The sequence below is a fragment of the Monodon monoceros genome, unplaced genomic scaffold (genome assembly GCF_005190385.1).
Source record: "Monodon monoceros isolate NGI ecotype Baffin Bay Population unplaced genomic scaffold, NGI_Narwhal_1 Super_Scaffold_9, whole genome shotgun sequence".
In the NCBI taxonomy this organism is placed as follows: Eukaryota; Metazoa; Chordata; class Mammalia; order Artiodactyla; family Monodontidae; genus Monodon; species Monodon monoceros.
The window spans coordinates 17968441-17991232 of NW_021703786.1; the positions used below are offsets into that span (position 1 = coordinate 17968441).

Genomic DNA, 22792 nt, shown 5'->3' on the forward strand with positions numbered 1-22792 from the left:
CACTTTGGGGGCGGGGGGGGAAGAAAGCTTTTGTTTAACAAGATTTAGAGGTTCATTTTAAATTAACTTCAAGTAAGCTAGAGAGGCTACGGTCTGATAAACTCTGCCAGAGAAAGACAAGGAAGACAAGCGGGAGGTCGATCGATCGGCTGACTATATTGACAAGATACTGATTGGTTACATGTTGAAGAAAACATACAATACAAAATACAGAAAAAGTTGGTTCCATACCCTCCCACTACCCCCCCTTACCCCCCCCCCCAAATACTCATCATCGTGATTTGGTCAGAACAGGGCTCAGAGCCAGAGGTCAGGGTGACCGAGGACGAGGGGGAAGGGGGCTGTGGGCAACAGGTTCGTGGCTGTCACAATAATGCTGTGGTAATGCTGTGGGTTCTCTCCCAGCTGTGAGTCAGGGGGTGGGGAGGGGACGCTGCAGCCTGATGACAGCCAGCTGAGGGAAGAGCTGCCTCCCCCTTCCCTGGCCCCTAGGGCCTGCCCCGTCACCCAGAACGAAGCGCACTCCAAACACAGTTAAGGATATGGATGCTCTTGCTGAGCCCGCTGATCAGCAAGAGGGAAAGAAGGGTAACTGCTCCAACCCCCGCCTCCCCATACACCAGGGTGGGGGGAACAGGGGCACGTGGCTACTACCGGCAAAGGAAGAGTGGGAGAGCAGTAGAAAGGGCAGAAGTGGGAAGAGCAGATCATATATATTAAAAAAGTGACTTAAGACTTAAAATTGAATTAGTATTTGTACAGAAAGGTGCAGGTGGAATAACTCACTCCGGCCTATGATCAAAATGATATGGAGAAACCATGGTGGGCCCCTCCCCCTGCCCCCCAGTGGTGGCCCGAGTCGGTAAGTGCGATTGGTTAGAGTGGATTCCAGTCGGGTCGTTGAGGCGGAGGAGGTGGGGGCAGTGGGCAGGTAAGGGGGGCTCAGTTGCTGCAGCACTGGCTCCGGCTGGCAGGGTTGTTCTCCTGGAGGTCCACTCCTCGGTTCCGGCCCGGAGCACAAGCTGTATTCTGGGGCTCGTTCTTGGGAAGCTTCTTAGCTGTTTGGGAGACGAGGGGGAAGATGGGTGTTTGTGGGGGAACCCTAGTACTCTCCCAAGTCCACTTGGGTACCACCCAATCAGTGATAACCAACATCCTGATGGATGTGTGTTCTATGTGCCAAGTATATTTTGGGTCTTTCAGGAAACTGAGGCAAAGAGGGGTTAAATAACTTGCCCAGGACCACAGAGTTAGTAAGTGGTAAAGCGAGGATTCAAACCCACACAGGATGACTCTAGAGCCAAATGAGCCCCAAAATCCTAAGTGGGTAGGGGGCTGGTGATGTACAGCTTTAGGTGGGTGGTACGCTGCAGGGTCAGGAAGTGAAGTGGTGAGACTTTGCCCAGGCTTTAGAAACCTCTGGAGTGAGAGTCAGATGAAAAAGAAAACAATTTTATCAAAGTATCAAAAATGGTAAAAGATCTGTTGGTGAAGGGACCCCACAGACCTACTACAGAACAGCAGGCAAGTAACACACCCTGGTTGGGGGAGGGGAGCCGAGGCAACTTACCTATTGCCATGAAAATTTCATTCACGTTCATCGCAGTCTTTGCTGACGTCTCCATAAACAGCAAGCTGTTGTCCTCTGCGTAGGCTTGTGCTTCCTGATTTGGACGGAGGTGAGAGAGTGGGTGGGAGGGAGACACTGACAGCTGGCAGGGGCTGAGGCCCAGGGTAAAAATCTTCCCTGATCACAGTGTCTTCCACACAACAGAGACAACACAGGGGTGTTCAGGCCTAAGGCTCCCCTGCTCTGAGCTCCCCCACTTCACATACAGCACCTCTCAGCTCACACACGTCGGCAGAAGTTTGACTCGGGTCTCCATAGGCCCATTCTGCCTTCTTGCTCTTCAAAATCACTAGGCTAGGAAATATTTCTAGAAAGCTATCCTACAAATACACTTGCACATTTGGACAAAAGTATGTGCATGTCGACTACGGCACTGTTTCCAGTCTTTTGCAATTACACACGGCCTAGAAGTCCATCGGGTGGGGAGTGGTAAAAAAGTTAAGTATATAGTATGTAAAGAAAGGGATTCATACGCTTGTGCATGTTTCCAGAAAGACAAGAAACTGCGAGGAACTTGGGGGAAGGGAGATTGAGTTTCTAGGGTCAGAGACCCAAATTTCATCCTGTATACCTTCTTGTACTGTTTAAAATCTCCTATGTGCACATATTACCTGAAAAAGTCTGTCTTTTTCACCGTTTGGTTAAAAAGCCAGTTCATAGAAAAAATTAGCCGAAGCTTCTGCTATCCATATGCACACACACCCCACCACCACCACTGACAGAGAAGGCGGAGTGGTGGACGGCATCCCCTTTAGGCCCATGCTCGAGCCGTGAGGGGACAGCAAACAGAAGCTCCCCTGCTGCCGCCCAACGCAGCCCTTCACAAAGCCCGAGCAGCCTGGGGAAGCCGAGTGGAGCTGGCTCGTCCTCCCCCGGGGCCTGGTCCGTCCCCCACCTGGAACTCCACGGCTCTCTTGCTGGCCAGGTCAGCCTTGTTGCCCGCGAGCGCGATGACGATGTTGGGGCTGGCCTGCCTCTGCAACTCCTTCACCCAGTTCTTGGCCCGTGCAAACGTATCCTGGGGAGACAGGGCCAGAGCGTCAACAGGACGGAGCAGGCATTCTGCCCAGGGCTGTTCACTGGAGAAGCTGGCGCTGGCAGAGCCGAGGTGTCTAAGATGTCATCACCCTGAAGATTCTGGCGAGACACCCCCAAACACCAGAGGAAATGTGCCCACCCCCCCATTCAGGAACAAAGGGTCGAGAAGCAAGGGAAAATCTTTACTGTGTTGGTGATGTCGTAGACCACGATGGCAGCCTGGGCCCCCCGATAGTACATGGGGGCCAGGCTGTGATACCGCTCCTGTCCAGCTGTGTCCCAGATCTCAAACTTGACTGTTGTGTCGTCCAAGCAGACGGTCTGTGTGAGGAAGGCCGCTGGAAGAGGGAGGGCAGTGTTACCAGGCGCAGAGGGGCCGAGGAGACACCCTCACGTACCTGCACTTAGAAGCCCGAAAACCCCCAACCCGGCGGCCAGAGAAGCCGAGCAAGGCAGGTGGAGCGGGCGCTTCTGTGAGTCGAGGGGGCTGGGGGTTGCACAGGCTTTTTACAGACCCAGCCAGGCAAGACTGGGAGGAGAAGGGAAGCCTGCTTGTACTTCAGCCATTTCAGGAGCCCTCTCTGAAGGACAGCGGCGAGGGGCAGGACAGGGAAAGTCTAGGAGAAGCCTGGTCCCAAGCACAAAAGGGTGGGCCCACGCTCCTCCTCCCCTCCCTCCCCTCAGAGAACAGTCCTAGCCCCTCCGTCTGCTCCAGCCCAGGGGCACGGCTGGCCTTCGGTGTCCTGAGGACACACTCTCACACACACTCAGCCACGCTGGGGGAGACTGAAGTACACGCCGTGCTACTGCCAGGTGGGGGCTGGGTGGCCGGCTTCCCGCTACCCCTGCCACCTCCAGGCACGCTGGCTAGCCGCCACCCTCGGCTTTGCCCTCGACTTTATTCCTGATTGGCTCGACCTTCAGGGAACACAGTGACCCCATCTCCGGCCTGAGGAGGCAGGGGAACACATGGCACTTGTGCACGTGCTTCAAAGGAGTCTCGCAGCTGGGGCTGGCAGGTGGGAGTCTCAGCAGAGGATCCCGACGGCTCTGTGCAGGAAGCCCGCTCTCCTGGTCGGCCCTCCCCCCTCCTCCCTGAGGGGCCTGGGGCACCGCCTCACTTCCCCTCTCCAGCTCCTGACTCGAGTGCTGAGGAGGCAGCAGAAGACTGCTGACACGGCCTACTTTGTTTCCAGCTGCCTGGAAACCTCCTGCCGACCAAGAGGGTAGAAAAAGGATGACTCAAGCCCAAGGTCGGCCCCAGCCCCTCGGGGTGTGTACTGGCCACTGAGGCAGGAGGCTGGGTCCAGACCCTCACGTGCTAAATGCTGACCACTGGGAAATCAATGACGGGCTCTGAGCTCAAGAAGGGGTAAAGCTCAGCTTCAGAAACACCAGCCCACTTACGAGGCCATTTCCCCATTCTGGAACGTGGGGGAGGCCGGGGTAGATGCACTGCCTGGTAGCGGTAAGAAGAACCCTCAGAGAGGCAGACGCAGCCTCTCCCTCCCCAGGCCAGTGGAAGGGTGTACCCGGGGCCACACAAAGAAATGAAGAGACGGAACCAGGAGAGGAAGGCAGTTTTCGAATCTCAGCTAATTCCTACTAGATGCTTGTTGGGACTCTGACATGGAGACCAGCTGCTGGGTTTGATTCCAGGGCCCAGATGAGGCAAGGTGCTGCTGCCCCAGGCATGCTTAGCCTCTGGGCAGTCAGCTTCCCTTCTCCTCCACGACACCAAGGCATTTCTTCCACTTCCCTGAGGCCACCCCCTCTCCCTCGGGCCCACTCACCTCCAATTGTGCTCTCCTGGTACTCGTGGAATTGACCCTTGACAAAGCGGAGGACGAGGCTGGATTTGCCCACTGCGGACTCCCCCAGCAGGACCAGCTTAAACTGACAGATCTTGTTCCCAGCAGCTGGTCCGTTGGGTCGTGCTGCACCTCCCCGACCCGCCATGGCCCGTCCCGCTGCAGTGGTGCCGGTGAGCGTGGGGGCGGGGGCCAGTGCTGTGCAAAGAGGCACTTAGTGGGGAGGGGCCTCCAACTGCAAGGGAGAAATCGGAAGTGCTGGGTTAGGCCAAAGACTGCCACCCAGTGAGCCCTCCCTAAACCACAGGTCACTGCCCCGCCCTGATGACCTGGCTGACTGCCTCCCCTCTCCCTAACCCCCTGCCCGGCTTCTCCACAAGTTAGGACACGAGCCCTAACTAGGCTGTACCGCACATCTCCTGGCCCTACAGCCGTCCGACAGTAAAGGGAAAAGTGGTCCCCCAACTCCAGGCTCACAGTTCTGGGCAAACACACTGACCTCCCATCCCCAGATATGTACATTCACATACAAATAAACACCCACAGGAGAGGAATGGGCATATGCCAGCCTGGTGACAGTTAAGTCAACAGGCAACACAGGGTACCAGAAAATGGCTCAGCGGACACTAGGATCTAGCTCAACAAACAGTTGACCTGCATGCGGTCTGGTAGCTCAGATCACAGCCTGCCTCTGTGCAAAGCCAGAGTGGGTGGTGAGGCCAACCAGGGAACGGGGAGTCCCGGTGGAAAGCTCCTCAGACAAGGTGCTCGGCCAACCTCCTGGGCACTCAGGGACCAGGGCCTGGCCAGGTGCAAGTCGTTATCAAAAGAGCTGTTTTGTCCTGCCATCTCCGGTCTCAGTGTGAGGCTGGAATCAAAGCCTTATTTCACTCCCTCATCCTGAGCCTCTTCCCCCCAGCGCTCTCGTTTTTGATGGGCCAGAAGTCTCACACACATTAAAAAACCAAACACACACCACAGCCAGCGAGCTCTGCCGGCAGTCAGACAGCTGCCAAAGCTCCCTTTTAAATAGAGACCTCAGTTCCATTCTCCACTGGCAGAGGCAGGGCTGAGGGAGGACGAGGGGGAGGTGTGGGAGGGCGGAGACAAACACGGGTACCAAGACCAAGACCTGCACACCCGGCAGCTGGTGTTCCTGCACTGACATCTTTTTTTTTTTTTTTTTTGCGGTACGTGGGCCTCTCCCGTTGCGGAGCACAGGCTCCGGACGCGCAGGCTCAGCGGCCATGGCTCACGGGCCCAGCCGCTCCGCGGCACGTGGGATCTTCCCGGACCGGGGCACGAACCCGTGTCCCCTGCATCGGCAGGCGGACTCTCAAACAGTGCACCACCAAGGAAGCCCCTGCACTGACATCTTAGTCACTCAGTCAGTGGTACCCTCGGAGGCGCCAACTTTTTTTTTTTTTTAAGTTTTGGAACTGCAAAGAAGGATGAGAAGGCTATCTCCAGAAGCCTCTAGAAGACTTACACTAAAAGGTATCAGAACGTACACAGAATGTTTGACAAACGAGCACTGTGAGTAGGTACTGTGTCCAAAGCACGCTGTGCGGCATTTGAACCTAAGCTGAGAAAAGGTTTGGATGAGAATGCCCTGTGCAGAATAGAGTCTATGCAGGAAGGGTCTTTGGAGCAAGACAGCCCTGACCTGCCCCGGAACGCAGGGAGCGCGTTCCCTGACAGTCAAAGGACGGGGTGTGAATGAAGAGGGGAACGTTTGTGGGAAGCAATGGTCTGTGCTCATGCGAGAAGCAGGCACAGAGGGCTTGCTTTGTGCAACCTCAAATCGTTTCTCCACGTCCAAGTTCTCCCAGCAACTCATTTAAAAAGTGAGCTTCAGGAAGAGTGATTCACTAACCGGGAACAACAGTTTCCTTTCTGGACGGCACTAAAGGAAAAGAGGTTTGCAGCGGGGGCCACCTATTCCCCAAGAGTACAAGGAAGGAAGCATGGGGGGGGGAATCTCAATTAGTGACAAGAAATGCCAGTTTTGAAATATTTTAGTTTAAGATGCTTTCTCTTTTCACCCCAGTCAGTGACATTGGCAAGATTCTACACTATGGCCCTTGAGGTGAGGGCCGTGCTTTTGGCTTCTTTGCTGCCTTCCTCTCTATGTTCTGGACAAACAGGGAATTCAAAGAGCGCTCACCAAATGAAATGATTTTCAGAGACAGATAACATTTACTGAACGCCTACACGACCATTATCTCCTTTAAGCTTTAAAACCACCTCCCATTTTTCAGATAAACAGCCTGCGCTCAGGTGTTAAATGCCCTGCTCAAGGCCACCCAGCACATGGTGACGGTGCCTGGACGCCAGCCATCCTCCCGGCTGTAGGAAGAATGGTGGAGGCAACGCCCACCCTCTGTGTTTGGTTTCGGGCTGCTGGGTGAACGAGAGACTCTTTCAGTGGCAGCAGCTTTGCTGGCCCAGCAAGGGCTGGCTCTGGCTGACAGTCACAGTGATCTTGTAGTCCCTGTGTATTCCTGCCACCAGTGGGAGGAGTCGCCCAAGGCCAGGCCAGGCAACAGCAATGATGGGAAACCACGATGGAATTACAGGTTGGTTATTGCCACGAATCCACGTGACACATAATCTTGGCCAGGCAACAGAGTGTGGCTGGGGCACTGGAGGAGGAGGTATGAATGAGTGGGGTGAGGGGAACAGAGGGGAAGACTGATTCCAAGAAAACCAAAGCAGCGGGGGCTGAGTGCCACTGGGGTAGGAGGTAACCAGCATCTACAAGTCAAGAAAGACAGAGGTAACATCTAAGTCTCGTCCCTATCAAACCAGTGGGTTTCCAAACCTGCCCAGACAGAATCTGATTTTTTAAACAAGCCAGAAGAGACAAATAACTTTCATGCAGTGGTTCTCAGTTCTCAACCGTGTCTGCACAACAATATCACCTGTGCAGCCAGCCCCTGGAGATCCGATGAAGGTTTGGAGAAGGGCCTGTGTCTGCATTTCTTAAGCGCTGTTGGGTGCTCCGCCTGGCGCAAATGGCCTGGTGACATGTTCTGCCTAGATGCTGGTCCTGCCCTCCACAGATACCTGAGCAGGCACACACAGCATTTTTTTATGGCCTGTTGCCTCGTGGTTTACCTGGACCCACTTAGTGATCACATGAGCGGAGGTCTTGAACCTTCCCAGACAATAAAGCACAGAGGAAGCTGATTGTGCCATGAAGGGCACATGGAGACATGGAGGTGCCTCAGACAGGCAAAGGCCACACTCTGAGCCCCAGGAAGCCCTATGCCCTCCCCTCCCAAGACTGGGAAATCAGAGACGGAGCCCCTGGCAGGTGGTAAAGGTGAATTCACTGAGCTTGCCTGCTGTCTGGGGGAGGCAAGCCCACTGTGGGAATCTTTCCTCCTGAACCAGCAGCTAGAATTACCCACAGGCACAGTCAAATGATGGAATTATAACCCAAAATGGCACAGTAAAAGTCTTCTGGTTTTTTAGTAATTTTTTTTTTTTTTTGGCCATACCACGTGGGTTGTAGGGATCTTTGTTCCCCGACCAGGGATCGAACCTGTGCCCCCTGCATTGGGAGCACGGAGCCTTAACCACTGGACCGCCAGGGAAGTCCCCAGTAAAAGCCTTCTTTCAGACCAAAATCCAATTCCCTTTAAGAGCTAAAGCTGTGGTCAAAGTTCCTTATAAGATACAGAATAGGCCAAAAATATATATATTTTTTTAAAAACCAGTTTCTCCAGCACCAGGAAAAACACACAAGTGGGATGAATTTCCTCCTGGATATTTTCATGAAGCTGCTGAAATGGGTAGAGCAGCACCTCGAGGGCCCCTCCTTGCCGTAACCCCCTCCGCCACGCTCCAAATCAGAAACCTGGTTTCTTCAGAGGCCACGAGAACAAGCACCACTCCCAACCTCACGTCTTCACGGGAAACGGGAGAGAATTCGAGGACGGGGGCATCCTACACCTTTCCCCATGGGGCACATGAAAGGGCAGAAGGGATCGGAGCTCCTAAACACTCTGGCCCGTGAACAGGCATAATGGGCACACACCCAGCCCATCCTGGGGCCAAGCGGGGAGAGAAAGAGGAAAGAAGAGCGGGACGCTGCTCTTCCTTGCTCTGGACACTGTAGGTCAGTGGGTCTCAAAACTTTTCTTCATCAGAATCACCCGGGGCGTTTAGAAAATAAGCCTGACCAACTGAATCTAGAATCTCTAGAGGTGCAGTCCAGAAATCAACATTTTTAAAACAAGTTCCCCAGGAATTCCCTGGTGGTCCAGTGGTTAGGACTGGGTGCTTTCACTGCTGGGGGCCCGGGTCCAATCCCTGGTCAGGGAACTAAGATCCCACAAGCCATGCGGCGTGGCCAAAAAAATAAAATAATAAAACCAAATAATCCCCAAGTGATTCTAGGAGGCTGATTTAAGCCCAAGAGCTGCAGTTGACACAGGAAGGAGGGAGGAATGTGAGAAAGGCGGCCCCCAGATGGGTACCGTGGACAATACAGGTGGATCAGGCTGGCGGTGAAGACTGGTTCCTGGCTTTATTCAACACCTGAAGCCTTCTCCAAGATGCGAGATCCTGCTGGAATGTTGCCCCTCTCCCCAGCCTCCACTCGAAATGTTCACCTTTCTCTTCTCTAATCCATGAAGTCACCCACTTCGTACTCTTTGTCCTTCTGGTAAAGAGTGAGCAATTCCAGCTGGTGGGTGTCTCTCTCGTGCTTCCTGTTTGCTTCGGAGACTTCCTCTAGCTGAGAGTCCCGGCACAGCTTGGATAGTGAGCAGATTAAGGAAACCAACCAGATTTTGTTTTGGCCAGAGGCTGGTCTGCTCTAGACTTGCTCACTCAAGGTTAGCCTGGGGCCCCCTGGGACCAGGACAGGGAGAGGAGTGGGGAGGGCGTGGTGCAGAGAACCCAGCTAGCCCGCCCAGGGCCCCTGGAGGCGGTTCTGGCCGGTGACTCTTCAGCTACACTTTACTCTGGATAAAAGCATTCCTGAATATTTAACACCCTGAGAGTTGGGCAAGAGGACATCAGAAGCAACCTGTTAGCTTAAAGAGAATAAATGAAAAAATCAGGGGACACGGGAGAGGTAATTAGGTTCAAAAGCTAAGGTAGAAGACATTAAAACGCTCAGAACAGCAGGGGAGATGATTTACCCGTAGACTCAAGAACACAGCTCATCCTCAAAGGGAAAACCACCACCACTGGCACCCAGGACCACAGGGCAGACTCACAGCAGGACTACGCAGGCCTCGAGCTGGTTGCAGAGACAGAGGAAAGAAGAATCTGACGCAACACAAGCCAAGAGCCCCATGAGGTCCCCACGCTCCTTCCTAGCACAACTAGCAGTCAGGACGTGGGAGGCTGAACTGGGTTTGGTTAAAGCCTGGCTCCACCATTTATTAGTTGAGTGACCTTGGCCAAGGCAGATGAGTGACCGCTGTCAGCTTCAGTCCCTTATCTATAAAATGGTATTACTTAATACCAGTCACACAGAGTTGTTAAATGAAACAACACATGGTGTGCATGGTACAGTACCCTCCTGAAGGTGAGGTTCTAACGAACGGCAGGGTTGTTATACTACTAAGAGCCTAACTAAGTAGCTTTGACTCACTGGTTGTCAAAGCTCAAAACTCCTCTTCATAATTACCAGAGAAGGAGATGGAGGTGAGGCAAGGTGACCTGCCCAGGGTCACAGCCAGGTGGTGGCAGAGCCCGAGCCCAGGACTCATAACTCCAGAAAGGCTCCAACCCAAGAATATTAATAACGTCATCACATCCACTAAGAATAATGGGGCCACCACCTTCTGTCTATGCTTTAATAAAATATGGCTTTTAACTATGGGAAAAGGAGTTTGTATCAAATTTAAAAAACACGCTGCTGGATGGAAAAGTTCTATATCTTGATTTGGGAAGTAGATACATGGATGTCTACAAATGTAAAAATGCACTTAAGATTTGTAAGCTTCGGGACTTCCCTGGTGGCACAGTGGTTAAGAATCCACCTGCCAATGCAGGGGACACGGGTTCGAGCCCTGGTCTGGGAAGATCCCACATGCCGCGGGGCAACTAAGCCCGTGAGCCACAACTACAGAGGCTGCACTCTAGAGCCTGCGAGCCACAACTACTGAAGCCCGTGCACGCCTAGAGTCCGTGCTATACAACAAGAGAAGCCACTGCAGTGAGAAGCCCGCACACCGCAAGGAAGAGTAGCCCCTGCTCACCACAACTAGAGAAAGCCTGCACGCAGCAACAAAGACCCAACACAGCCAAAAATAAATAAATACATTTATTAAAAAAAAAAAAAGATTTGTAAGCTTCACTGTATGTAAGTTACATGTCAATAAAAACGTTAAAAATGCTGCTGGTATAGAATTTTGCATACAGCAATGGAAAATTAAAGCTTAGAAATATGATACCAATCTAGCTCCCCTGTACATAAAATATTTTCTGTCTTAGTATAAAAAAATTCAGAGTAAAGACTATGAAAAAGGGGTTTCCCTGGTGGCGCAGTGGTCAAGAATCCACCTGCCAATGCAGGAGACACGGGTTCGAGCCCTGGTCCAGGAAGATCCCACATGCCGCGGAGCAACTAAGCCAGTGCGCCACAACTACTTAAGCCTGCGCTCTAGAGCCTGCGAGCCACAACTACTGAGCCCGTGTGCCGCAACTACTGAAGCCCTCGCGCCTGGAGCCCGTGCTCTGCAACAAGAGAAGCCACTGCAATGAGAAGCCCGTGCACCGCAACAAAGAGTAGCCCCCGCTCGCCGCAACTAGAGGAAGCCCACGCGCAGCAACAAAGACCCCAAGCAGTCATAAATAAATTAAAAAAAAAAAAAAAAGACTATGAAAAAGATGCTGTCTGAATTAGAAGAGGGCCAAAAGAGAACAAAGATACCCAAACAAATAAGGGGCAAGATAGCAGGATTCACCATAAACAAATGTGCCTGCTGCATACATATTAAGAATATATTTATTGTTTGTACTTAACTGTGAGCTAAAGAATTTTAAAGTTGTTTAAAGCTTCACGATAGTAAAAAGAGAAGCTGACGCTTGTCTTTTCAGCAGGGAGAAAGAGGTTATGATGGTGTGATGCTCTGCACTCCCCAACCAGTCCAGAGCATATCTGCAGAGGGAAAAGGGGTTTAGGGGTGGAATCAAAGAGAGGGGTGTCTTCCCTGTGTGACCAGGACTATGGAATTGCCACACAGAGAGCCTGTCTCTCACCTGGAGCGTGTCACAGAAGAAGCTGGGCCCTGGAAGCCAGAAGCTTAACGGTGCAGGTTGAGATTCGGGGAGATGCTGACAGGGTGTGTCAGGCCAGGGCTGTAGCCTCTTCCCACCAGTGAGTAGGGGGCTTAGGGGAGATGGCAGCAGGAGAGGAAGGGTATGTATGCTGCCTTTACAGAGCCACAGCAAGACAACTCCCTTTCCAGGGGGAAGGGAGGGAAATCATCCCAGAGGGGGACTGAGAGTGAGAGGGGGCCCCCACCGCTGGGGCACGCCCTGAAATCTGCCCCAGCCCGCCCAACTCCCTTAACTGGGAGCAGTTTCACTTCACTCCCCTTTCAACAGTAAGACTCTACTGGGGCTGAGTGCCTAGACTCCTGCACCACAGTGACGCCTGTGAGCACGGAGTCCATGAACTCCACCAACACCTGCAAAAGGGGCCAGTGTGCAGGGGCACCAAGAGGCTTAAACCCTGGATACGCATGACCGAGTGGTCCTTGCCCGGTGTCCGGGCTGAACCTGGAACTGTGCCAGGAGCAGCCAGCCAGAGCACAGCTGCCCCTGCAGCCCTCTCCCTTGTCGGGAAGACCGGCTGTGTCGCTCAGCATAGATGCCAGGCCGAGTTGGGTGGAAGCCACTCTTGAGGACAGACCCCCAGCCTCCCATGGCCCTGCCCCAGCAAGAGCACCAAGAAATCCTTCTCCGATCTCCAAGCTGCTTTCTCAGCTCTCAACCACAGACGGGCTCCCTGGAGAGGAGGAGAAGCAGAGTCAGCACTAACTTTCAGGCCCAGGATGAAAACCTCCAGTCCCTCTCTTCCTGTGCCCATGGGGAGGAAGGCTGCTGGTGGGGGCAGGGGCTTATCTACAGGGATCTGCTGACACAGCCTGGCTGTTGTGGCTGCCCATACCATCTGTGGAAGGGCCCCGGGATTCAGGGGCAGCTCTAGGGTTCTCATTCACGGTCCCTGCTGGCCACAGAGGAGCCAGGCGCTTGGGTGGTGGGGTCATGGGGAAAGCCAGCCAGACAGCGGTCTGCCTACAGCTGCACCAGGCAAGGCTCGTGCTGCCTACTGATTCGAAGAGGCACCGGGGGTCTCGCGGCCCCACGAGTGCTACTCCTAAGAGACTATCTCCCTAAGAGGGCCTGGCCTCCGTCTCAGCACACCTCAGCCAGCAAGGCTGTGGCAGACTCTCCAGGCCCATGCAGGGCAGCTCTCTAAGAAGCCTCAAGCGAAAGCCCAATTTGAAGTTTGGCACTTTCGGTGGCACAAACCCACACACGCATCCAGCTACAGGGTACGGGGTACGGGGTGCGTGGGGAATGGGACCAAGGCTGTGTGGTGGCTCACCTCCCCTCCACCGCCCCAGCTCTTCACCTGCTGGTGCCAGGTAGAACACAAAGATAGCTGGACAAGGCTCAGCTTCTTCCCTGGCCACAACATATACCTGCCACGGCCCCAGGATGGAGCACAGGTCATGCGGAAGCCAGTCAGGACAGCTGTAGGAGACCAGCTGACCCACAAGCCTCACCATTACTCTGTGTTTGAGCTGTTTATGCTCATGCAGTTACTATTTCCCCAGACGGTGCTAACTGGGATCTCAACAATACAGGGCCCATTGATCCCTCTGTCTTGGGAAGGTCTCTGCAGGGGCCAGGAGTACCTGCCTGAACAGCTGCTGCCCCAGGCCCAGAAAGACTCCAAGAACCTCTGCTGAAAGTCAGGATCATCAGCAACACCTGTTGATCGAGCTACTCATGCCAACAACCGACACCTCTCACAAACCCTTCCTGTCTTTACAAAAAAACAGAAAGTCAGTTTAAGTTACCACCCTCTTTGTTTTGCCCTCAGCTCCTAAACAGAGAGCAGAGGGCAGAGGTCATGCTTCAGAGGCAAGCAGGGGAAAAGAGAGTCAGGTATCAGATCTGGCAAAACCAAATTCCTCCTGCTCAGACACCACACACGCTATGGTCAGAGGCTGCCCAACCAACGAGAAACAAGGTCAAAGTTCCTGCTGTGGGATCTGAGGGATGATGGCTGCTCTCAGGAGCCCTGGTGCCAAAGAACAATATTTTAGGCTGATTTTTTATTTCTTGAATTTTTTTCTTTGTTTTTTTTTTTTTGTTACGCGGGCCTCTCACTGTTGTGGCCTCTCCCGTTGCGGAGCACAGGCTCCAGACGCGCAGGCTCAGCGGCCGTGGCTCACGGGCCCATCCGCTCCGCGGCACGTGGGATCCTCCCGGACTGGGGCACGAACCCGTGTCCCCTGCATTGGCAGGCGGGACTCTCAACCACTGCGCCACCGGGGAAGGCCTCTTTCTTAAATTTTTGTCGAACAAAATGTAGAAGGGTGAAGTGAAGAAATCAGGCAATGAATGGGTCTCAACCGGTTTCAATGAATGAATCACACTTCTACTTCACAGCCCCAAATTTTCATGACTGTTGCGGGTGGCAAGAGGTTGGACAACTTGGGGGCTTGAGGGTTGGGAGTGAGAAAGTGAGAGAAGCTAAGGGCATGTTGCAGATGAAACGATCATGCTACAAAATTCGCAAAGGCAGACTATGGGTTTCCCTTTAACAGCACATAACATCAAACCTGACACACAGTGGGTGTTCATAAATGTGGTGAACCGAGCCTGCGATGTAGGTACAGCCCGGTTAGGTCTGGCAAGTGAACAGGACAGCTGAAGGCTTCAATACACATCCATCTGCCAGACAGTTTGGATCCCCTAACAGAGCCATAGCCCAGTGAAGGAGACACCTCGCCACCCCAGACAGGACCTCTTAGGTTCCTTCTACACAGAGGTGAAGAGCACGAGTGCTGGAGTCAAACTTCAGTTCAAGTCCTGGAGCCACCACTTCCTAGGGTGACTCTGTGTTGTGTCACTAAACCCATCTCCTCCCGTGTAAAATAGAGAGATTAGCATCACCCATCTCCCAGGGCTGCTGGGTAAAGGATGCACCGAAGACTCTCAGCAAAGGGCCTGCCTGGCTCAGAGCAAGCTCTCGATAAATAAATGTTCGCGGCGGGGAAGTCCCTATGAAGTGGCGTCCTCGAGTAAACGTTCAAACACTATTTATTCACATATTGCTTTTGCTTCCAGTTTCCCTGAACCCCATTCCTCAGTGCCCCTCATCTGGAGAGAATGCTGAGTAGGACAACAGCTCTAGTCTGAATATTTTTGTCCCTCTCCCAAATGCCTATGTTGAAATCCTAATCCCCACTGTGATGGTATTTGGAGGTGGAACCTTTGGGAGGTGAGGCCATAAGGGCAGAGCTCTCATGACTGGAATTAGTGCCCTTTTAAAAGAGAATCCCAGAGCGCCCTTGCCCCTTTCATCATGTGAGGACACAGCAAGAAGTTGGCAATCTGCAACCCGGAAGAGGGCTTCCACCAGAACCCAACCATGCTGGCCCCCTGATCCTGGACTTCCAGCCTCCAGAACTGTGAGAAATAAATTTCCTTGTTTATAAGCCACCCAGTCTGTTGTAATTTTGTATAGCAGCCCAAACAGACTAAGACAACAACTTTCACCAGTGCCCTAGAAAAAGGAGCAGCTCACAGCTGATGTCCTATGTCCTGTCAACAACCAGAACCTTCTATTCTCTAGAGACTGGCTTCCAAAGCCACAAGAATGGAGGGTGGGGACGACCACCACTAACCAAAAAATATCAACAGTGAGTTAAAGCCCCTAACCAGGCAAATCATGAACTCTTAAAAAAAAAAAAACACAAAAAAACCCTACAACACAAAACATCTTAAAGCCCAATGCCATTCCTTCCATTTCAAAGCCTCTTTCAGGAAAGGGAAGAAGGAGTTCAGTGGTGGAGAGGGGGAGGGGACAGGACTAGGACAGCTGACAAAGACACCCGAGTTCCTTTTAAAAAACAGGCTGCAAATGCTAGAGGTTTGGAAATTGGTGTCATTAATCACCACAGCCTTTGGAGCCGCTCGGAGAGCAATTTGATGACTAGGAGAGCAGCCAGGGTTAGGGAGGCCACCCACACCCTCCCCCACGCCCTCCCCCACGCCTGGGATGCTTCTGACAGAGCCACCTGAAGGGGACACACACGGAGCTATGAATAGAAGGCAAGAGGCTTGTAAACCAACTCCTGTTAAGATCCCAAGTTAGTGTTTCCAGCAGGGCTCAAGTTACACATCTTCATAAGGATGACAGTACAACAGGAGGATTTAAGCTATTCAATGATTCAGGATCACAGCTCAAAGTGACAGCCTGCCCTGAGCCTGCCTGGAGCCACAAACCCTGCATGAACCCTCCCAAAGGGGAGGTCCATTTTTGAATGGCAGCAAAAGAACGCTGGCCCAGACCACATGGACTCGCCTACCAGACCTGGAAGGTTTAGCTGGAGAACTTAGCACCTGAAATACTGAATGATTATGTACCTCACCTTCCCAACTGGATAGTAAACTCCAGAGTAAATACCAAATCCGACCATTTTTGGATCAGTGAAAAAGCATGAGGCAGGGGTGGCAGAAGTGTGGAGAAGCAACGGCCTGCCATTGGGGTCAGCTCCCAGGAGTCTCCAGGGGTGGATTCCCCAGGCGCAGCTCCACCTCACCTACCTCTGGAGGCCTTGGCGACTACAACTAACCATCAAGAGGAGAAATAAAGTAACTCCAACCACAAAACTCCACATCAACATAACTGAGAGGAAGCGTTTGCTAAAAAGGGAGTGGCCTTGGAGAGCCAGCTGATTCCAGGACCAGGGCAGGAAATACACAAGGTAAGCCTGGAGCATCTTGTAGTGCCCAAAAGTAAGGAAGTGCTAACAAAAATGAAAACGAAAAAAACCCCAAGATGATGGGGGTAGGTCAAAGGGAGCTGAAAAAGCTCCCAATGACCGAAGTTGGAACAATTTGAACAATAAAATGAAGTAGTCCTGGATTATAAACCAAAGTGTAAAATAAATGCCCACGAGTTCATAGTGATATAAATAATTGAATATATAAATGGGGGAGGATAGACAGATCTTTTGTGTACAAGAACTCCAAGTAATTCACGTAGATACCCTGCCCTGGAGGAGAGGAGCCTAACTCCCCACCCCTCAAGTGTGGGCTACACAGAGGGACTGCCTTCCAAGGAGGACAGCACAAAAAGGGGGAGGGGAGACAGTAGAGAAGCCTGACAAACATCGCCTCAGGACTCCCCTGGTGGTCCGGTGGTTAAGAATCCATCTGCCAATGCCAGGGACACGGGTTCGAGCCCTGGTCCGGGAAGATCCCACATACGGCGGGGCAACTAAGCACGTGTGCCACAGCTACTGAAGCCCGTGCACCTAGAGCCCGTGCTCCGTAACAAGAGAAGCCACCGCATTGAGAAGCCCACGCACCGCAATGAAGACCCAGCGCAGTCAAAAAAAAAAAAAAAAGAAAAAATCGCCTCAGCCGGGTGACCAAAGCTGACGCTGACAGTGCTAAGTCACGTTGATTGGACACACCCTTGATATGATGTGGTGAGAATGGCACTGAGGTCTTCCTCCCGCAAACCCATAGCCCCAGCGTAACCGTGAGAAAAACGTTAGACAAATCCCAATTGAGAAACACGCTATAAAGTACCTGACTCCTCAATACTCCTCAGAACTCTCAAGGTCGTCAACATCAAGGAGAGCCTAAGGAACCGTCACAGCCAAGAGGAGCCGAAGGAGACATGACTAAAGGTAAGACTAACTAAAAGGTAACGTGGTGTCCTGGATGGGATCCTGGAACGGAAAAAGGACGCTAGATAAAAACTAAGGAAATGTGAATAAAGTATAATAAAATATAATAAAGTATAAGTTGGTTAATAATAATGTATCATAACTGGTTCATTAATTGCAACAAATGTACAATATAATGTAAGATGTTAATCACAGTGGAAACCAGGTGTGGAGGTTTGGGAGAAAACTCTACCTTTGCAATTCTTCTGCTGGCACCCCCTTTGTTAGGCCCACCCTTATTCAAGAATGAGCCTTGTGCAGATATGCGAAGGAGCACCCAGGGCCCAGAGCTGAGTTCACTTCCATAGACCCTTGCCCAGCCCTGACCTGGGGTCGGTGCTGCCAAACCACACACAGCTGTGGGGGCACACTGACCAGGTACACGTATGCTGGAAGGGGGTCAGCACACCGTGGGTGGCCAAAGCCATGCTGCCTTTCCTGATGAAACTGTGCCGGACAGAGAGCTCTACCCTCTGGAAATTTAGTTTGTGACCTGTCTCCACCCCCTATATCATCTGTACTGTAGCGTTCATCCTGTTTACCTGTCCGCTCTCTTATCTATGAGCAACTCTGTGGAGGATGGACGAAGAAATGGCTCAGACTTTGGGATCGGAGGGACGTGAGCGTGAATCTCAGGTTCACCACATCTGTGCTGTGTATGTTAGAGGAAACGGGCAGGCGTTTGCTTCAAGGGGAGGTTTGAATGTCTGCCCTTTCCTTGGACAACCATAGCCTACTATGCTGGGTGTCACAGTGGGACTGGACACAGAGATAAAACAGGACACGATCGGCGCCCCCACAGGGCTCACACACTAGACAAGGAGGCAGACAAGGAGCAATGAGAGGAAAGTACAGGGAAGAGAAAAGCCCTCAGCCTCCTTCAAGGGAGGGGAGGCTTCACAGAGGAAGTGATGTTCCAACTGCGCTTTGAGAGAAAAGCTGGGAGATGCTGCTCCCAGGCAGGAGGTGGAGAAGGCCCTTCCGTGCAAAGGGAAGAGCACGCAGTTAGCCCAGAGACAGGGTGAGGAGGGATCCGAGCACAGACTTTCTCCCCCTGCTCCGCCACTCACTATGGAGTCCCCACCATAACCTGGGGACTGAACGCAGTACCTTCCTCCTGGGCCTGTTGCGAGGATCAAAGGAGAGTGCCTGGCACATCGGAAGCAAAACTCAAAAAGTTTAGCTTTTATTTGCATTATTGTTCCTATATACAAGAGATGGGGATGTTTACTCTGAAAACTAATCTTTTATAGAACCAAGCTATTAATGCAGAGAACTCCTTAAGAAATACTCCAATTCTCCCCTGCCAAGGCTCTTGAAAGCACTATTACCTGGGTTGGGGGACATCCTAGTTTACAAATTCTACCTGAAATGGCCCCAACAAAAGTATCCCGACTCAAGTTGGGGGAGAGAAAATGCAAACTTCCAGGAATCTGGGAATCGAACCCAAAGCAGCCTGCTGCAATCAAAATATTGTCCTCAAGTTTCCTGTTTTAGCTTAAATACATGCAAACTTTGCATTCCAATCTATAATAGATCCAGGATTGTTTTGGTATAAAAATGTTGAAAACTGAGTAAGACTGAAGTGCCTAGAAGATGCAAAGATGTGTGGCTCTGAGTACCCACTGGGTCTGAGAACCCCAGCGGGAGGCGCACAGTCATGGTCTTAGCATTCTCTTCAGTAAAATGGGAATAGAACCCACAACAGTTCTGTTTACCATCTGTGGAACAAGACAGTATGGGAACCATCCATCAAACCACCGAGCATCACAGTGAAAACTGGTAGAAACGTTGAATCAGAATCCTAGGGATGAATTATGATGTACCTTCAAAACTCCATGGACCTCGTGATTATCTATCCTGTACCAGGGAATGGACTAGCTTTACCCTTTGTTTCTAATTCAGCAAGATATTTTGTATCTCCATTTCACTGGAAGAAAGAGAGGTTCAGAGAGGTCAAGTAACAAGCCCAAGGCCACGCAACTGGTAAATGAGGGAGTCCAGATGACAACTCAGGCCTGGTTGACTCTAAGGCTCTCGTGCCTTCCACCCCACCACACCGCCTCTGTTTACCAGGCAAGGGTTAGAAGAAGAAGGGTCTAAGAAGTACTTGGTTGGTGGGGCTGAATTTAAATTTCTGACCTTACTCTGTGTTTCCATGTAAATTCTAGTGAAAGGAGCACCTGGTAGATAGCCACATTCTTCCCACTAGAAGCAGTAGGCAGCACCAGAGGAGAATCGTGGGGGCTAAGCAGAGGCCAGCTCCACCAGTTCCCTGTGCCCTTCACCCTGCCCAGAGGGACCCCTGAGTCCACTCACTTTTACTTTCATTTTCTAGCCATCCTGACTTTCCGTTTCCCCAGAAATTAATGGCATGCAGATGTGAGCAAACTCTCAGGCCCTGAAGAGTGCTGACTTGGGACTCATAACTGCCATGGTCCCCAGAGGCAGGGGAGAAAGAAGACAGGAGGGCGGGGTAGGGCTGGGGAAGAATGCCGGAAGCAGAGGAGGAGTGCCCCTGATAAGGATGCGAAAGAATCTGCACCTGGGCCACCGCTTGCGCACCCGCATGTCCATTCCTTCCACAAACAGACCAAAGGACGACCCGCTGTTAGGGAAGATGAGGCACATCTAATCCCAAGACCCAGCTCTACCATTTTCTAACTGTGTGATCTAAGACAAACTACTTAAATTCCTTCAGCAGCATCTCTAAAGTGGAGATACAATTCCCACAATCTCCCAGGAACACATGTGAGGAACACATGTGAAAAGAGCTTGGCAACTTTAGACTGATTTATAAAAATCAGTTGTTACCACCCTTCTATAGTATAAAGGCAGGAAAAGACCCACTGGCTGTTAAGAGGCAAGCAGGAGAGGAAGGGCATCAGAGGGGAGGGGCTTCTGTCCCACACACAGCCCTCCCTCTCTGCCAAGCAGTGTCAGATCTCTGCTTGGACTCTATAATCTGTGCATGCCAGAAGTGGCCACCTAACCAGTCAGGGCACTGGCGCCTTCCTGTCTCACTGAAAGGGAGAGCTTCTCCTTCAAAAGCTTGCTTTAGAATTAGAGCTGGGAGATCAAGTCCAGACAAAGAAGGTCCCCTCGGAAGGCTGGCCAGCCTCATCCTGGGACTCCCAAAGAGTTCCAGAAACTACAGCCCACTACTGAGGAGGTAAGTTTGGTCAGAGACCAATGGCCGGTGAGTAGGGGCACAGACTGACCAGATTAGAGAAACCAGGTTGGCCATAGAAGTCTCCAACAACCCTCCAAAGAAGTCCACAGAGAGAGAGCTTGTGGTTCTACTGCTGACTCTGACAAGAAACTTTTTTTGTTGTTCCATAAAAAATGAAAGGAGTGCATCCCAGGCCTAGCTCAAAAGTTTGCAGGAGTCAGACACTGGTGATTGTCCAGAGGAGGTCAAAAAGCTCTCAAGACGAAACAACTTTAACACTTATAAGTAGCATCCAAGGGCAGTAAAGATGGCCCAGAACACTGAAGGGATACAGAAATTCCCAAAGACTGCATGGCCTTCCCTCCCTTCCTCCACTGTAGATAGCAAGGGTCAGTCATGGCCTCAGAGTCAGGCTGCTCTCATTAAGGTGCGGTCTCTGGCCTGTACTTTGGCCACATAACAGAGAACCTCCCAGCTTGGTCTGAGACAGCAGCCATTTCACACACCTAAGTCCCAAGTAAGGGACAAGGATCAGATGTCAGTACCGGCTGTCTCTCGGAAAAGGTGGGGAGCATCAGCACTTTGTGGCATGTGTGGGAATTCCTTGGGCTACAAAAATTTGCACATTAAGGACCCAGAGGTGCCACCACAGTGGCATCAAGTTAATCCCCTGCAATCTACAACTTACTTGATCAAGCCCAGAAGGGAATGGAGATAGACCCTAGGACTAAAAGTGGTGTGACCTGTTGATCAGGGAGGTGAGCATGTGTGTTTAGGGTGGGAAAGAGATAGCCCAGGACTCTTCAGTTCCAGACTCCTTATTTTTGGTCTTTTTTCTCTTCTCTAAGGACCAACAGACAGCAGTCCCAAGAGGAGCAGTCCCTCTGAGGCAGCCTGGAACCACTCACGGGCTCTGGGAGGACAGGGCTGAGACTCCAGCAAGGGGGGAGGAGGAGGGGAGAGAGATGATAATGAACGAGCAGATCCACCCTGATCTATGTGATCTGTAGCTAGGATTGAGCAAACCTCAGCTAAATTGTTCAGAGGCAGGAAGAGCCAGAGATACACTCAGAGAACGACACAACACAACCAGAGGACAGGGCTGGGGGCTCAGGGGGCAAGGCACGGAGAAGACAGCTCATTCCTAAAGAGTGACCCAGACTTTAAACTCTGCTGAGATCCTGGGTGGCTCTCTGGCTTGAGGAAAGAGAGGAAGTTAAGGAGTTGTGGGAGCCGTCTAGGCCAGGACCCCCCCACCCCACCCCGCCCCAGCCCCAGGAAATCGAGATAAAATTCCTCTAGGGCTGGAGCGACAACTGTTTTTGTGGGACGGGGCGGGGTGGGGAGACGGGCTGGGGACAAGAGAGGCGACAGACAACACTCCTGGCTACCTCTAAAAGAGAAGAGGGACAGGCTCCTTCACACCTGACAAAGATTCCTCCAATTCTGGGAGCAGAGGGAGAGGAACTTAGGGTCTCTCCCTCCCACAACCGGACCGGGACAGGCCAGAGGAGAGCCATAGGAGTTTCCCAAGGCTCACGAAGGGCAGGGAAGGGAAGGAAAGAAAAGATCTCCCCCGCTTTGGCTCGACGCCTGGGGAGCCCCTTAAGAGGGGGCTACGGGTCGGGGGAGGGGTCAGTATCCTCCTAAGCCAGGGTTGGGCGGGAGGAAGGGCCGCCCCGGAGAGGCTTCAACACGAACGAGACACTGCGTCCCAGGACAGGCACACTCACGGCGGCTCCGGGGCGGCGGCGTTACTTGGGGCCGGGGCTCGGACAGTCTCCGCTCCTCTCCCCCCAGCGGTGTCCCAGGCTCCGGCCTCCACTTCCGCCTTTCAGCTGCTCCGGATCCGGATCTCCACCTCCAATCCGCCCCTCAATACTCCCAGGCGACTGACAGGGCGGAGAGACCAATGGGAGGCACTCTTGGCCGACTCACAGGCGGTCCCGGCGTGGGGTGCGGGAGAGGCGGGAGAGCGCGCGCGAAGGACGGCGGGACTTGTAGTTCGCAGCGTTGGGAGGAGCCGGTGGCCGCCTGGGATTTAGGCTTAGGGTGGAGCCGGCGGCCGGCTAGGCGGAGCCCGGCCGGGAACTCTTTAAGGCCGGGCCTGCCGACCGCGTCATTACGGATTCCAGGCGCCCCGAGGGGAGGCGTTTGGCGGAGCGTTGCAAGAGTGCAGAAGGCTGTGTGT

The 22792-nt window shown here is 52.5% G+C and overlaps 1 protein-coding gene across 3 annotated transcripts; it reads right to left on the bottom strand.

The window, feature by feature from the left end:
• Window positions 1-133: 133 nt before the first annotated feature.
• Window positions 134-22485, bottom strand: RAB5C (RAB5C, member RAS oncogene family). 3 transcript variants are annotated; one of them, XM_029212418.1, is made up of 6 exons: window positions 22335-22485; window positions 4462-4714; window positions 2855-3006; window positions 2526-2648; window positions 1571-1664; window positions 134-1058 (listed from the first exon to the last, which is right to left on the bottom strand). In XM_029212418.1, the coding sequence occupies exons 2-6, from the start codon at window positions 4625-4627 to the stop codon at window positions 943-945; spliced, it is 651 nt and encodes a 216-aa protein (XP_029068251.1). In that variant the 5' UTR covers window positions 4628-4714; window positions 22335-22485; the 3' UTR covers window positions 134-942. The 3 variants fall into 3 exon arrangements, with proteins under 3 accessions (XP_029068251.1, XP_029068254.1, XP_029068253.1); XM_029212421.1 differs by lacking the exon at window positions 22335-22485 and adding an exon at window positions 17290-17416 and having other exon boundaries at window positions 137-1058; XM_029212420.1 differs by lacking the exon at window positions 22335-22485 and adding an exon at window positions 9102-9803 and having other exon boundaries at window positions 137-1058.
• Window positions 22486-22792: the final 307 nt, after the last annotated feature.